This window comes from Ceratosolen solmsi, unplaced genomic scaffold (genome assembly GCF_000503995.2).
Source record: "Ceratosolen solmsi marchali unplaced genomic scaffold, CerSol_1.0 scaffold13, whole genome shotgun sequence".
NCBI lineage: Eukaryota > Metazoa > Arthropoda > Insecta > Hymenoptera > Agaonidae > Ceratosolen > Ceratosolen solmsi.
The window spans coordinates 5,262,883-5,281,457 of record NW_011948418.1 but is presented as its reverse complement, the minus strand read 5'-3'; the positions used below and the strand labels follow the sequence as shown (position 1 = coordinate 5,281,457).

General features: G+C 26.7%; 2 protein-coding genes across 2 annotated transcripts; both read left to right on the top strand.

The window, feature by feature from the left end:
* Positions 1-2,943: 2,943 nt before the first annotated feature.
* On the top strand, positions 2,944-4,518 carry LOC105360394 (chymotrypsin-2-like). The gene is made up of 3 exons (XM_011497289.1): positions 2,944-3,247; positions 3,644-3,902; positions 4,469-4,518. Exons 1-3 carry the CDS (start codon positions 3,005-3,007, stop codon positions 4,516-4,518), a joined length of 552 nt encoding a protein of 183 aa, XP_011495591.1. The 5' UTR covers positions 2,944-3,004.
* Positions 4,519-8,400: 3,882 nt separating this feature from the next.
* Positions 8,401-12,446, top strand: LOC105360144 (chymotrypsin-2-like). Its single transcript, XM_011496949.1, has 4 exons — positions 8,401-8,430; positions 8,627-8,973; positions 9,166-9,429; positions 12,265-12,446. The coding sequence occupies exons 2-4, from the start codon at positions 8,719-8,721 to the stop codon at positions 12,427-12,429; spliced, it is 684 nt and encodes a 227-aa protein (XP_011495251.1). The 5' UTR covers positions 8,401-8,430; positions 8,627-8,718; the 3' UTR covers positions 12,430-12,446.
* The last annotated feature ends 6,129 nt before the right edge of the window (positions 12,447-18,575 follow it).

The following is an 18,575-nucleotide window of genomic DNA, read 5'->3' as shown; positions in this document are numbered from 1 at the left end:
TGTAATAAAGTTATATATTAATTTTAAATTAAATATATTTTTTAGTAGTTAAGATTTTGTATTTATGAATTGGTATAATTATATTAATGCTTAATGCTAAATAGTACATATCATGTATTATATATAATGAATATAAATAAACTAAAATAAAATTATATTATTAAATGCAAATTCCTTAATATTAAAACTATAATGTAATATAAGCTATAGTACAATTAAAATCCAAGTTATTAATATAAAATTATATTTTCTTATATTTTCATTAGTATTGCTTGAATGTTTAAACTCATCGAATATTCATTATATTTAATTGTAATAAATATATTATTCAACATACATAATATAGAATGAATCTAGTAGATTAATAATAGCAGAAGATTATTTTAATGAATATTTAAATTATACATCTAATAAGTTTCTCTAATGAGATCTTTAGTTTTTATCTTAAATATTTTAATCGCTTAATTATCCGTATATATGTATATATATATATATATATGTATGTGTGTGTGTGTGTGTGTCAATGGAATTTCCATGTTTGTATATTCATTTGTTTTAAAAAATCTATATGAAAGCCATTTGATTCGAACTGATTTCATCTAGTAATTCAATCGTACAATATTGTTTTTAAATTAGAAGTGTCTGAGAAGAAGTTGGATGAGGGCTCACACACAAGCACACACAAACACAGACACACACATAGGAAAGAAATCAAGCTTCGTTAAAAGAAAGACGCTTTTGTTTCCTGCGAAATTGGAAAGACTGATGAAAGATATATAATCATTTTCGCATTTACTACAACAGACGTACACCAAATGTCTCTTACATATATTTTTTTACATTAGACACAAAGGGACAGGCACACAAATATATATCCCCTGGTAAATTCTTCAATGCCTATAGCTATATATAAAAGTGTGTCACGTGCTATATAAGTGCACGTGTGTCTGTAAGAAAGGCTTACGGACTGTTCTTATCGGATAATTACCAGTGGATATATCCAAGACACATTCACATCTATAAGTTGGTGGGTGACCCCTTTCCCACCCATCCGCTCATCCATCCGCACGCATACTCACGCTCACGCATACAGTCGTGCGAACGTGTGCACGAACGTGCAATGCTGAGATGAGAAAAGAAGAAGACAGGGGCGTTTGGTGCTTCGGATATAAAAGCCGCATTAGCACGAAATGAAAAAAGTGTGAGTGTAAGGATGTAAGAAAAAGGTTGTTAGAAAAAGTCAAGTTGTATCAGCCGCCCTTGGGATAAAGGCGTTAGATTAGCGTGATCTCCGATGATAAGGTTTGCTGGGTACCTGGGTTATGTGTCTGACTTTTTCATTCCCTCTCTCTCTCTCTCTCTCTCTCTCTCTGTCGTCTGGCTTTCCTTGGAGGTCAATTCGCTTCATCCGTTGGATATATGTAATGACAATTTCTTTGCTCTTCTCGTACTAGCCTTAAGACTCGTAAGGATACTCGACTCTTTAACACCTTCTACCGACTTTCTTACTTCAGTACTTATTAATCTGATTTTTATTCTCTCTACCATCCCTTTCTCCTTTCTTCTTTATTCGATAGTAGCTTTATTATCCATGAACTTATTTAACGCTAATTACACTTCCCTTCTAGATAATCACTGAGTGCTAAGATTTTTCATCTCAAAATTAATGCTCAAAATGCATGCGCAATTCCTAATTGAGAATCTATAAAGTTTTCCTTTCTAAAAGTAAAACACTGAATCACATGCATTTTAATTACATGAATAATTGAAATTAAAATTATTTCAATTTATATGAGTTTTTTATGCTCTGTTATTATTGATAACCAATTAATGTATGTTAATGGAAATGATATATTCGACGTAGACTATATAATGATATTAGAAGCGCAAACATTGCAAATAATATGCAAAAGCAGTAATAGATTTATCTTCTAATTATTTCAATAATCTATAATTAAACATGGAAGAAAAAATTATATTTTTCGTGATAGTATATAATATAATTTACCTTTAGTACACACGGCGATACATAACATTATTCGTAAAACGTATAATGTTTGTTGTTTTCTTGTTATTCACTAGAATTATCCATTTATCATTTGTCTAATTAATACTGTATTATGTGTTCGTGACATAAATACAGATACATAAATCATAATACTTGCATAAAATAAATTTTATTACCATATGCGATAAAACTTTATCAATTATTTTTCATAAATAATAATTGAAAAGATATTGAAGAACATAAAATGCAAAAGTTTGTAATATATATTTTCTTTTGCCTCGTCATTTTTCTTGTAATTAATTATATTGATTAATATTATGTTTTTTTTTTGTTTTCGTTTTGTTTTGTTATCGTTTTGATTTGTTTTTTTTTTTGTTTTTTTTTTTCAAGTAATAATGATTATAAAATAAAAATCGAAAATATATTTGTAATTATTAAAGAAATGTTTGTCATTAAAATTATACAACATAAATAGAGTTACCAATGATTCTACTTTCACATTTATTAATAATTTAAAATAAATGTAGATATAAATATAAATTATTGATAGAAGTAGCACAATAATTCTTTAAGTTTCAAGTTATACAGGAATAAAATTTTAGTTTAATATTTAAAATTCGTATATTTTTACTAGACTTTTATTTACGGTCATTAAAATAAATACATATAATTATTAAATTTGTAAAATTTTATCAAATTTTGTTTTACTATAACAGTATTCGATATGCAGTTCAAAGTTTATATCTTTCAATGCCAATGCCTAATATTGTGTAAGTAAATAAATTAATTTTCAATTATTCAATAAGATTCATTTTAATAATCTAAGGAATTAATTGTTCAATTAATAAAACGGATTTTACAACTTGAGCATTTTTAAATATTGCAATATTTATATTAGTTTATCTAAGCGTATTGACAAATGCAAAGGCACTGGTTGGACTGAATGTTGAGCAGGTGCCGGAAGGAAATTTTCAATTTATTGTTTCTGTTTCGGAAATGACGAGCAGTCAGAATATACGACATGTTTGCGCAGGGACGCTGGTCTCGTTTAAACATGTTTTAACTGCCGAACATTGTTTAGTTAATAGAAATACAACGCTTATAAAAGTAATTGTTGGATCTACTTATTTGATTATGGGAAGAAGGCACAGCATATTATGGTGGATAGGCTTTGACCATTGGTCGTCGCAATTAAATATTCGACCGACATTTATGATGAATGATATCGCGATAATAAAGGTACTTTTATCAGTTAAATTAATATTATTAAATATTTGACAAATAAATATTTTTATTTCTAGTTGACAAAACTTATAAAATACAGGCTTTGAACTTATGATAATTTGGATGAAAATGAATGAATGATAAATGCACCTAGCAAATTGCATTGGTGCAAATAATAATTGCCAAACACATTACACTAAGCCTTTATTTTTCGCACAGTCTTTACGTACTTTTTTTTATATAAATTCAATATTTTGATTAATCTGTATTGAATATCCAAGTTATTCTTTCACTATTGAAATAAAATATGAAAAGCAAAATAGAATAAACATTTAATGATACAGCAATAATCAATATTAAATTTGAGATGAGTTGAAGAATTAAAATTAAACAGAGCAATATTTTGTTTAGTTGAAGGTGCGGATAAATTCCAGCATTATTCCAGCAACATTATCCAATTATGAGAATTCAGCAATTTTTGGTTTGAACGTAGAAATAGCTGGATGGGGCATATCGAATACCGGCGAAGTTGCTCCAATTATGGAAAAGATTAAAGTAACAGTTTTATCAAAAGACGAATGCGAAGCAAGAGCATCGATACTAGCGGAAGAAGAACTACGATTTGAGTCTGTCCTTTTCTGCACTGCCGCTAATCCATTTGCATTAGTTAGTAATGTAAGATCTTCTTCCATAATATTAAATTCCAATAATATTTTTCAAATAATACTACGAATATAGTATGGTGGGTGGTGGTGGTGGCGATGGAGGTTTTAGGCGGGAGGGAGGGGCGGGGGGCGCGGGGAAATGATACAAAATGTATGAATAGTATGAAAAGCATCATCGAACAGCGCTCATTGTTTTTATCATTTTATTCGAATTATTCTTCCCATTTCGCCGTTCGCGATGCTTATTAATTAATATATAGGAATATTCACTTGAGCAATTAGCAATATTATCATTAATTAATATTATTTATGCTTATATTTATAAAATATGATTGAATTGCAACGTTGAATCAATAAGACAATAAAATTATATGAAATGACTTTGTTAAATTTATATTCATTTGCGAGAGGCACGGATAATTTGATTCAATATTATTAATTTGAATTATTATTTCTTACTTTTATTACAAACTTTGCTCACAGATGAAATGTTGAATTTTAGAAATTAATTTTAAAGTCAAAACAAGCTCAATTAACATACTGTTCTATAAATTTCCGATTTAATATCCAGAAATCATGGATAAATTGTTAGTATTGCAACTGCTGTCTTTAATAAAGTGACCATATAATGGCTAATTAAACATTAAAATCTATATTAGAAATTATTTCGTATTGCTTACTTTTAGGGTGATAGCGGAGCTCCAGTTATATATCAGAATATAGTTATAGGGGTTACCAAAGGATCATGTCCACTTCCAGAAATAGATATTCATCCAGGAAAACTAAATATGCATTTTGGCATTTCTTACTATAGAAATTTCATTACCTATGTTATACATAATTTTAATTAACTATACACTTTTAGTTGTAATTTGTCATGAGTTTTGAAGTTTTACAAAATGCTTTAAAAAATTATTACGTAAATAATACTATTATTACGTAGATAAAAAAAAATTAAGTCTACAATTTCAGTTAATAATAAACGTTGAAACACGCTTTGTATTAAAAAAAAATAAAAAATAAAAAAAAAGTGCTTTGCTTTAAGATTTAAATATTATAATATTACTAAAAATGTTAGAATCTTTTATATTTTGAATAATATTTAATATCGCATCTTATATTATTTTAAATTCCTTTCTGATATCATTTTACGTATAAAATAATTAATTTGAAATAATTACTTAGCGTTCTATAGTAATTATTACTTTGTTAGTTTTATTAATATTTATTATTATGATAAAATCTCTATTATTTAAGACTTAGTTATACTTAACATTGTAACAGTCATGATTTAAGCCACCAATCGAGAATATTTTATTTAATACTTTGTATATTTAAGATAAACAATAAAAATATTTCCTTGTACATTGATAAGTACATTGATAATGTAAAAGTATTAATACAAATTCTTGCAAAAAATTATTTCGTATTGGTACATCTTTCACAACCCTGATATTTTTCACTTCGCCTCTACTTCATATCATTGACAATCTTATATATTTTCCAATCTATTCCTTTCGTTTTACTTATTTTCTATAAGAAACTAAATCTGGGCTCTGATCACCATCTAACTCTAATGATATCATAGTGAAATTTCAAATAAATTCAACTTTGAAAACAACGAAAATAATCGAATAAATCATTCGGTTCTGTTCATTATAATGTACTTTTAAGGATACAATATTCACATTAATAAATTACAATTTTTTTTGTTATAATGATTCATATAAAATTTAGAAACAAAATTAAAAAATATTCTTAAATATATACATATTCTATACTAGAAATATTTTATTACATTAAATGTATTTTATTATTATAATAAATATCAGATTTATAATGTATACCTCAAAGATCGCCTCTGTTAAAAATAAATTTCAATGATTGTACAGAAAAGTAATTTTAAAATGTTTACAACTAACTTTTTCTTTGAAACATCTTTTATATAATAAATAAATGCAATATATATATATATATATATATATATTCAGATAAAAATATTAAATATATTGAAATAAATATTAAGCTGTTGAAATACTGTATTAAAAGAAAAACATTGTCAATTAGTGTAAGATTCATTTAATCATTATTATTAGTCAAATAATCAAAGCTTAACATTGCGTTTGTTTACGTATGACTTATGTACTTGTTCTAGGCATTATTATAAACAGAAAATTTCAATTGAAATTTAAAATAATTTGTAATGCTTCCGGTTCTTTACTAAAAATATATGTACTTAAATATCTAGTCGTTCTTTAAATTTTGAAGGTAGACGATGTCGTTTTTCGACTCACTTTTCTCAGTTTGTACAAAATAAATATTATACCATTGCGGACTCATTATTTTAATTATATAATTATTCTATTTTTAATTAATGTTCTTTATGCAAGAATTTGTTTGTACAATTTTCTAATATTCAAATAATTTATTCATAACATTAGTTTGAAATTTGTTCGTTAATCTTGCAATTTAATTTTAAGAGATTTTATAGGCATAACATTTATTCTCCATACAAATTAAAGCGCTAAAAGAAAAAATACTTCACAAAGCAATATTATAAATAAAATAATCAATAGGTCAACTCACTAATATACCTACAGTACCTGGCATGGATTATAAAACACAATAAAAATCTATGTAGTTCTATATAGTCTGACGAAATATAGAAACGAAAATGATCAAATACCTGCTTATTAGTTGTACCTCGTTACGAATAAATGTCTAATTAGAATTTTCCTATACATCAATCGAAATTATTAACGTTAAAAAGGTCATTATAAACCACTAGTATAAATAAGTGATGTATAATTAAATTTAATGAAATGTCGACGTTATAAATTTTCAAAATTTTGACATCGAGCAAAATTGTATGCATTATTCCGTGATTCTAATAAATAAATAATAAATAAACGTATTCCGTACTCGACATATCTTATAATTATATATAATTTTTAAAAATTCAAAATTTAATTTACGCTGAATAAAAATTAAAATACAATAATCATTTATTATCCAGCATTAAATTTTAATTCTAGTGCTAAGTTGTTGTTTCAACCGCATTAAACAAAAAAACAAAAAAACAAAAAAAAACAAAAAAAAAAAACAAAAAAAAAAACAAAAAAAAAACAAAAAAAATCTATTCTTTTTCGCTTTCATAAAACAAATTGATTTAAATATTCTTACAAGAAATCTCATTAAAACTATTGACTTATGTGTAAAGATTTAAAAATTAAATTTCAATTCAATAACTATTTTCCGAGATATTTTTACAGATAGAATTTTAGATCCGTTGAATACAATATATTATATACCCTAAATAACTATTCTATTATTTTTGTTAACAAGATAATATTGTAATACTTGTAATAATATTATTTGAATTTATCATCAAGGATACTACGCAATCTGTTTAAACAATGAATGTGCGCTATATCTTGCTCAAATAATTCTAAGGTCAACTTATATTCACGCAACTATTAAATTCCTTTGTAATCTATGTTTAAACATTTCGAATAAAATAATGGTCGAAACAAATTGTTATATAAATATAGACTAAAAAAAAAAAAAAAAAAAAAATCAGCAAATTGGACTAGATTTGATGAGTTTTCATTTAATTTTGTAACATATAAGCAAGCATTTATAAACATTTTATATTTATACAGATGTTACTTTTAATGTTATTCATATAATTAAAATATATTGATAAAGTAATATAATAATAAAAAGTCGTAGTCAGCAGTATTTTATCAAATGATGATATCTCAAGAGAATTAATTTTATTTCGATAGTCTAATATTTAATTACAGATAAAGGAAATAGTATTAGACGTTTTTGAATTTCTTAAAATTGCATACATACAGAAGATTTGTAGTTTCGATGTATGAAAAGCTTACTTACATAATAAATGTTTATTTAATATTATAGTATGTTTATAAATTCACTAATTGCATAAGTTCACTACAACCATATTGTTTTTAAAAATATCATCAAATATATTTCAATAAATTTAAAGCAATGAATTGGTAATTTGTCTGATAATCACAATAATGACAAGTGTTTCTAGTTTAATAAATTAAAAAATTTCTTATCTTACCTATTATGTACATTAGAATATTGATAATTATTTAATAGTTCTATATTTTCTCTTCTTCATTTTCATTTAAGAGTTATATATATTTTCTCTTTCATGTTTAATATTGCGTTTTTAGTAATAGTGAAAATTATATTGATTTATTATCCACTAACATATCTCTTCAATTTTTTTTTATGTTAACATATTATATATGCATCTACGATTATTCACCAACTATGTCATTAATTCACAATAGCGTATAATAAAGTTACAGGCATATAAATACACACGCATATATATATATATATATATATATATATATATATATATATATGTGTGTCTGTGTGTGCGCGTGCGCGCGTGTGTTTGTTGCTGTTGTGTGAATGCGTGTTATATTTCTATTTAGACATTTACCATGGAGTTTAAATTTTATTTTGTTGTTATTCAATGTTTAATCTTTTGTAAGTATATATTATTTACGTATATTTTTGTTTTTATGATAATTGAAAAATATTAGCTATTGCTCGTTATGTCGGAATATTACATTATTATAAAAGTTTATATTTATTATTATTATTATTATTATTATTATTATTATTATTATTATTATTATTATTATTATTATTATTATTATTATTATTATTATTATTATTATAGGCTGTCTATATATTTTGACGAGCGCCAAAGCATTGGTTGGCGAGAATGTTAGACAAGCGGAAGAAAGAGAATACGAATTTGTCGTATCAATTATGTTAACCCATCGAAATGATAATACTTTATTGCAACATTTTTGTACAGGAGCACTTGTCTCAAGTAGGGATGTCTTAACTTCTCAACATTGTATGTTAAATAAAGATGAAGAGCGAATAAGAGTACTTATTGGATCATCTGATTGGAGATTGGCAAGAGTATACAAAATACTTTGGTGGTTCGGATATGAAAGTTGGGCCAGATTATTCCGTGTACCGATATTGCATTCGGTTAATGATATTGCCGTTATAAGGGTATAATAATTTTTTTCGAATATTATTATATATTGCATGAAAGAAAAATATTTATTAAGGTTGTAACATTTGAAACATCTCTTTTCTTTAATGAAGTATCCAATCATAGTTCTTTGATACTAAAAAATAATACTATTTTGATAAAATTCATAAGCTCGCTATGATTTTAATAATTAAAAATATATTTTACAGTTAAGTCGGAATGTATCCGACGACATACGACCGGGAATTTTAACCACTCCGTCCAACACAGACTTAGTTAATTTAGATGTGTGGTTAGCAGGATGGGGTAAAAAGGAAAATGGGCAAAATCCTATAATTATGGATGTAGTTCAAGTACAAGTGATTTCTAAAGCCGAATGTGAAAATCGGGTTGGAACTTTACGAGGACAACAAGTTACGTTCGAGGATAATATGTTCTGCACAGCTACCAATCCGTTTGCTTTAGTGCATCAGGTAAGAATACGTTTTTTTTTTTTTTAATAGAAATATCGATAATTAGGCCAATTACCTTTAATAACATACAAGAATATTTATTGAATAAGATGTTATATCGAAAAGTATATAAAAATTTGTTTTTTTTCTTCCGTATATTAAATTAATATAAAATATTTGATATGTTTGCATGTGTTGTCGAAAATTTTTCTTCCTTTACCTTCTGAGAAGCTTCATTTGCCACAATCTCTAGTTATGAAGCATTATTGCCTTTTTTATTTTTATTTTATTGCATTGTTTTGTATAATATAAAATGTTTGAACATTTTTTTAACAATTTTAATATATATATTTGTGTGTGTGTGTGTGTGTGTGTGTGTGTGTATGTAATTGCTTATTTCATACATCTCTATACTACTAAGAACAGAAATATTATTAATGAAAATTACAATAGTCGTGAACGAAGCAATGAACTCTCTCTCTCTCTCTCTCTCTCTCTCTCTCTCTCTCTCTGCATTGGATTTAGCGATTCACGAACAGCGGCTTAGATAATTTTGTAAAATATTGTCATCCTAATAGATTTAGGAGAGCTGTCGATCCTTTCTCTTCAGAATTTTCTGTGTTTTCGTTGATTGATTCCCCGCTGGGAGCCAAAAAAATATTTTTTTTTCGAAAATTTAGCATTTTGTGATGCACCAATAGCATGATGCATAGATGTATTTGTCTCTACTACCTCTTTATCTCCTACGGTCGTTGATCTACTCGATGTTCTCTTGCGAATGTATATTCAACTCATCGAGTCGGAGCTGTAGTTATCGTAATGTGAAAATTCATTTTTCCGACACGCATAATTGTTTTACTTTTGCATTAAAAACAATGGAATCGGAAACATTGCACGATTCATTTATATTTCGGTGTTTCTGAAATTGATGTTATTTTATTGTTGTTTTCCCTAATATAAAGTTAAAAACTAGTATAATTATGCTTCTCGTTGCTACTTTGATTTTCAATTGTTTGTTACAAACAATTTACTGTGTTTCATTTTGATTCATAATGCCAAATATCCATACGCATGCTTTCGATTATTTATTTATTTTAGCAATATATTATGGGCTTCAAACGAGCTTGTCAATATCTATTGTTTGAAGTTCATATTATTCAATTACTTAATGTATTTTAACTTAAGCTTACAGCAAACATTATTGTTAATTCAACTAAAAATTTTATACAATTATGTGATACTTTTTCATTTTATACTTTAAAATAATATAACTACTTAGATGTTATTTCATTGTTCAATGTTTAAATGTTGAAAGGTATATTCTATGATATTTAAAAAAATTTATTATGTCAATTAATGTTACTAAAGTTCTATAATTACGATACATTTTCATTAGGCTAAATTAACACTTGGGTAATTGCTATTTTTCATAGTTAATAAGTTTCATAAATCTTATTTTTTCATAGTTATTAAGATTTTTCTTATAATTAAGCTCTTCGCATGTTAGCGAATTACAAATAATGAAACATGATTTAATCATTGAAATTTGCTTAATTTAGAACTTTAATGTACATAGCCTTTGTAGATGATCATACGTGTATTTTTTTTATTTTTTTTTTTTTTTTTTTTTTATTATATTGTCAAATATTACAAATTATCATTTTAAAGAATCAAGTTAAAATTTTAATCATAATAAATCGTAACGTTTCTACTGCTACAAATTTTTAATTGCGCATCGATCCTTTGTAAATTCTGTTTTGAATTGTATAAATATTGTGCATGAAAAAATGTTAATTGAAAAAATAATATTTCCTAATATCTAAAATCTATTTTATAAATTTACAGATTTTTACTTAATAACGTAATTTTTGATATTCTCAACTCTCTAAATTCCCCCATAATAGGATTAATCTATATGCAGATTAATTTTTAAAATAACATTCCTTTTTCATTAATCTATTTTATTTTATCTATAAAATATTAATGTATACAAAGATAACAGAAAAAATTATCAGATTTATAAGTACGTTTTAATAATAAAAAAAAAAAAAATAATAAAATTGGATTATTTTATGATAATAGCTGTCTTGTAGCTTATCTTATAATAATATTACCCAGTTGTACAATGCAAATGTTAAAGTGAACATTGCCAATCGATATATAAATTTATCTTTCTTATATATAAGTTATCATTATAAGTTTATAATCGACTATCTGCGTCTATCACCGCAAATAATTCAAATAATATATTTTCATATTAATAAATAAAAGTTATTAAATAATAATTTTATTAGATTACGTAAGACTTGCAGAAATCTTTACAACAAACTAAGCACTCATAATCCTATCTACGCACATATATAAATTACTCGTATATGCAATTTTTAATTATATAAAACATTATATATATATATATATATATATATATATATATTTTATTGTTTTGTAAACAATTAGTTCGCTTATAGCGATGAATTTTAAATAGATATAATAAGGAAGGCATATGCAATATATTTACTGAATATTGGTATTGGCATTAATTAGCTAAATTCATTGAAAATTTTGCAAAAATCAAACAGTGTGCGAGGGATAAATGTAATTTTAAAACCATATGATATGTGATAAGTGATCGTTCACTCTATAAACTTGACTGAGCAGAATATAAAACTATAAGTTGAATAATACATTATAGATAGTACGAATTCAATGAAAATGTAAAAAATTAAAAACATAGAATAAGAGTCGAAGAGTAGATAATATAATAAGATTATTAATAATTTTCCAATATTGTATTTCCAATAAATAAGATATTCCAATTATGCCATAATAATAATTTATATAAATATTACTTTTTAGGGTGATAGCGGCGGTCCAGTTATATATAACAATATGATTGTAGGAATCACTAAAGGAACCTGTCCATTTCCAGACGTATATATTCATCCGGAGAAAATAAACGTTCACTTTGGTATTGCAAACTATATATCGTTTATTATGAGTATTATAAGGGAGATTCCGTAATTTTATGAATGCATATTAACATGCATTCGTCATAATAATAATTATATTGTAATATTTTAAGTATCGGTAAATATTCTCCTATACAAATAAAAATACTTATTATAAAAATTTCTGTTTTGTTATTTCAGTTATGCGTTTAATAGATCTGTTTATATGATCGCGTAGAGAGAATCCGTTATGTTTAGAAAGCGAAGTTTCACTTATTAGGCATGTGAAATCGATCCTAGTTATTGTACAGCTTTTGCTATTTTATCATTACTATAGATTTAATATTTGTAGATGAAATTTATAAATGCTATTCTTAAAAGAAATCAAGAATTCATGATATTTTGAGCTAAACTAGCAATATTTATTTTATCATTATTTTAAATAAGTAATATTGCCAATTAAAATATGATCATATTGTCTTAGCGTTAGTAATACTTTATTGTCTTAGCAGCATTAATCTAATCTAATCTAATCTAATTTTATTAATTTGAATATTTCTGAATTCCTTCATTTATTCCTTTCCAAATCATACAGCCAACGCGACAAATGCAGTTAAATATTTAAATTAATACACATTATTGTAATTGTAATTTATAAATGATAACATTGAGTTTTTGTTTTTGTTCTTTTTTTTTTTTTTTTTTTTTTTTTTTTTTTTTTCAAAGAGAAAATACTTGGCAGCATTGATGTTTCGTATTTCCTAGGACAGATTTACAACGTCAACGTTTAGATGCGTCAAATGAGTCAAGAGTGAATTTTCAATTCTAAACTTGGTGTTCATCTCTCGAAAAACTATTGCCCCATACTTTCAATTATTTCAAAATTGAAAAAGTTGTCGATTTAATGACTTGGTAGCTTTCGACATAACATTGAATTGGGTATATTTTAATTTTTCAATAGCTGATTCGCAATTCCGGCATAACGACGCCTATAATTAGCGAAAGTGAAGCCCATTTCGCTACTACACATCTACAAACACGCATCTTCTGCCCGTGTATTTTTCAGCCCCGATACAGCCTCCATATCTCTCTCGTTGCTTTCTCATCCTCATCCTCCTCACAATCGCCATCCATTCACTACCTCGTCCCGCTCTTTTCATCCTTTTCATTCGCCTCGCCTCCTCCCACTTTCGATCTCTATTTCGCTTCTCCGACTAGGCTCAATTACCGACTCTGTAACGAGGTTCCTATAGCGGCGCGGCAGAATGCAACTTTTGAAAATCTCCTATTAGAAATAACGGCATCTTCTCTCGACCGAGTGTACGTGCTTTAAGCGTGATACGAGCAAATTGGACTCTAGGCACTCGAGGGATGGGAGAATGCGAGCGCGTGAGCGCGTTAGAAAGAGAAAGCCGTCTGTCTCTTGGCCTCCTAGGGAATTTCCTTCGATTTGCTTTGCAATATATCGCTACCTTTTATTTCTTACGGCTCGATAGATGGATTCTCATTTCAGGTGCAAGTTCGTGTAAGTGTTAGTCGCGAGAGCGTCGAGTCCTTGTTGCACGATACAACGATGATTCCTCGGATGTCCTAAGGGCGCTGCACATATTCAAGTGAATGTGTATTGCACCATTGTTTTCATAATTATAAAATATTTTCTCTCTCCCTAATATAAAGCTTATTAAAATGACGAATACTTATGTAAAAGTGTGTAAATAAAGGTAATTTCGAGTTAAAGAAGACGTGGTGGAAGAAGGAATTTTTATTAGATTTGATAATTCGATTTAATAAATAATTGTTAAGTTGTCCTTAAGCTTCCCTATGCTACATACGTATGAGCTATTGTGGCATTTATCTCACTAATCTGTCAAAGAAATTGTTTAATCATCATCGTCTAGTCTACCTCGATCCATCAACACATGATCTACTGTATTATGCAAACTTTCTAAATAAAATTGCGAATAGCAAGTTGCATTTTACAAAAAAAAAAAAAAAAAAACTTTGTAAAACCATGGTTTGCTCTACATAATAGTTATAATGTAATAAATTTATAAGATCGATTAGCAAATGTCTGCTGAGTCGCAGACGTTGTTTTGGCAAATCGCCCCGAACGCCATTGAACATTCATTAATATAATAAATACGACAGAGTCAGTGATTGAACAATGGCTGAGCTGCGACCCGGATAATAATACATTATATATCGAGGTAGTGGTAATTGCAAGTTAGCCGGCTCTGTTTACACGCGGCCGAGATTGCAGTGGCACTCGCTCAATTTTCATCGTCTTGCAACCGTATAATACTCACGGAGGACCTTGCCTCTGTTGGACTTCCGAGCTTTCGCTCTATCGGCACGGCCCCGCCATTATCACCTCGACTCGGATAATCACGCCTCGGCGTTGTATCGCCGCGGGATAGACAAACACGGCACTTAATTCTCTTGAGATCGGCACCCCAACTGCAAATTCATTCGGATTGAATTCACCTTGCCGGGGATGCACAATACCAATGAGGCAAAAGAGGGTGGTGGCTCGATCATAGCTCGTCGCTTAATCCGATTTACAACCGCTTCAGTGATCTTACGCTGCAGTTGTGGCTCCCTTGTCCGAGATCTGCGCCAACGATCATTGGTATTCAGAAACCAGTCGGTATACTCTTTATGCGCTAACGATTGCTCTGTCTCTTTGATCGGCTCCACGTTTTCCATCATCCGTACCTTTAATCGAATGCTAATACATTGCAAACTACTCGATAAATAGCGCTTTCACATTGTTCACGCATATTATTCTCGCACGTTATCCCTCTCTCCTGACCATCTCCCCTTTAACATTAAATATACTATCAAATGTACATGGTATATCGAGATGACATTTAGCCATTAAAAATCGACTTTAAACAATCATCTAAACATTGCTATAAATTTATAAATGAAGCAAATAATTAAATATTTTTTCAAGAAAAAAAATCATATTTTAAATTGCTTTAGCAATATTACTGCTAAGTTTTCTATAAATAAAACTTATTATAAATTATTTACGCTTGGCCGTGCGATTTTTTTCGACAAAACTATATACATTTAAATATTAATTTGTATTTTTTTGTTTTTTTTTTGTTTTTTTTTGTAATTTAAATATTTAAATGCTTAACAAATTAATGAACTTACGTATATTTATTTAATTTAGCAATGTCCATATCAAAGCACTAAACATCTCGTTTGCAAATTAGTACTAGTAGTATTAGTAGTCATTAATTAGTCGTTTGCAAAGTAACGACAAAATTATTATTGACTAAAATTTCTATAACTACTAGTATATTTATTTCGTAATAAATATTTAATGATTATTATTATGGATTGATTTATTCAACATTTAGTAAAATAAAAAAATAAAAATAAAAAAAAAATAAAAAAAAAAATAATTGCAATTATTTTGCCTAGTTAAATCATTTTTATAAATTTAAAAATTTATTACAAGTTCATTAGAGAATTTTAGAATTTCTTTATTTAAAATAATGACTATGATTACGGTACAAATATCATGTGTTATCAAAGGATTTCTTAGCGGTACGTTTAAACAGCGATTTTTCGCAAATTCAGATCACTTTGACGAGTGTCACATGAATAAATAGTAAAAGGAAGTTGAAGGACAAATGAAAAAATAGGATACAAGCGCGCACGCGCACGAACACACATATAGTTTAGTAGAAAAGTACATGGGGTTGAAGCCGATTCTTTGAAAAATAAGGGATAGGATATAAGGAAAACCGTCTATATATAGAATACATATAGAGATGCAGAAGAAGAGAAGAAAAGTTTTTTTCTACGCGATAATGGCAGGTCTACTGTCAATATAAACTTCAAAGACTTTCAGCCTCGAATATAAAGAATTTGATAAAAGAGAGTAGATGGAATGAAATAGCAAAATCAATAAAATAGATTGGGGTCCAAGAGTTTAATGCAATAATAATTATTGCATTAATAATTTGATGAATCCATCAATGATTACAAAATATTCATATTCTAAATTGCATATTAATATATTTATTTTAAATATAACGTTAAAACATTTTTATATTTTAATTGCTTATAATTTTAAAGGATTAGAAAGTGTCGTGCATATATTAAGATTAATTTTTTTAGTCTGGACAATTTATCTTTGATGCAACGATTAAAATTTATGGATCATCGTGAATTTATACATGTATATGTAGTTAAGGATAAGTGAAAGTTTAACCGCACCAAAGTACCATCGTAATTTTCTTCTCAATAAACTCTTCGATGTATTTAAACCTAATTGCAAGTGAATTTATCTATTAATTATCAATTTTTGGCTGAATTTCAAGTGTCTGCTATTCGTTTTCCTTGTTTTATCTCGGATTTATCCGAAGGCAAGTGCGTTTTTCACTCTCCTTACAACACTGTATCGATAAAGTTTAACGAGACAGATTGATGAGAAAGAGAGCGGACCCTTATAAAGTTGAAAATACTTTTTCTTAACTTTCTCGTCTCATTCGTAAAATCACACGTGAATGTTAGCCAAAAGCGATATTAGATAAGAAAGTTACATGCCTCTATATTCGATACTGTCTTTGTTTTATAAAACTCAATTTGTTTCTACTAGATATTTCATTATCACTTGATGAGAGTAATAAGACTTTCTTTTTGATAAATTCAAATATATTTCAATAAATTATTGATATGTTTAAATTGAAATATTTTAAGCCAAGATAGAATTTATTCGTTCAAACAAAGATAGAAATATAGATAACTCTACACATATGTGATATATGCTATATAATATGAGTTTATAAAATTTATCATGTATAATATATATTTTAGCTTTAATAATTAGCGGTTATATTATTAAAAGGTAAAATGTCGATAAAAGGAGAATACGTTGCTAAATGGTTAAGAGAGTGCGCGGATGTGTTAGGAGATGGCGCTACTAATCCCACAATTTTGTTTTTAATGTAATAAGAGATTTATGGTATACAATTTTTCTTTCATAAAATATAACTGAAAATTCAATATTATCGAATCAATATCATTTTTCAATCAATTTTCTGATGCAATATATTCATTAATTTAATCTTTTTATTAAACATTTACAATAATTTTCAATAATTTCAACACCTAAAATGGTATTACGTTGAATTTTTAACGTAATTTCACATCGTAATATTTATTTTTCTTGTAAAATGTATTAAAAAATTCAATATTCGTACTGATGAAAATTTAATGTAACAAATTTTTTTATAAAGGATTATTAAGAAAATTATAAATTGAATAATAATAACTAATGCGATACATTAATGCGAAAAAGTAAACTGATACGTTGATGTTATCATTTATACGAAAATCAAAGATAAATAAACTTAATGCTCTCGTGTTTATTAAATTCTATCAAATTTAGAATCAATAATTATATTTCTAAAACAAATATTTGAAAATATTGTAGTTTTGAGTAATTGTGACTATTTTTTAAGTTCATAATTTATTGTAATCTTGTAACTTATTTATTTGATCTCCTTAATGTTATAAAATATAAAATTATTCATTTTGTCTACCAATATTCATATGATATTTCTAAATATCATCAATTATGATATTCTTTTAAATAGATGTAAAATATACTTGAAGCTTATATGTCTATACTCTAGAATTTAGCTTGCTCAATTAACTTTATTATAACATAAAATATAATCTTTACATTAAAGATACGTGAAAGTTAGATATAATTGTTGGACAAGAGCTTTTGGCGTCAAATTGACAATGACACTTATTGATAACTTAATCCTAAACTTCATGCTTTTCAAATAAAATCCCTACAATATGCTATTTTTATTTCCAATTTTTAATAAAAATATACTTTAATTGTTCAATTTCATATTTTACTTAACAATTAATAATTGAATAAATTTTATCAATATAAATATCTACATTAGTATTCATAATAACGAAACGGTAGAATATTTAAGCTAATCTTTTTGCTTGAAACATTAAAAACTATTCAATTAAAAAAATACAAAAAACATTTTTAAAAGATCGCTTTATTTACGAGAACCAAGTATTGTTTTCGAATAATTAAATATTATATTAATCTAAATGAATATAATAAGCTTTATTATATCATTATTACCGTATTAGTTAATTTTAATTGATAATAAGAAAACAGCAATTTCCTATATTCGTTAACATAAAATGCAAGAGTAGATTTGTTGA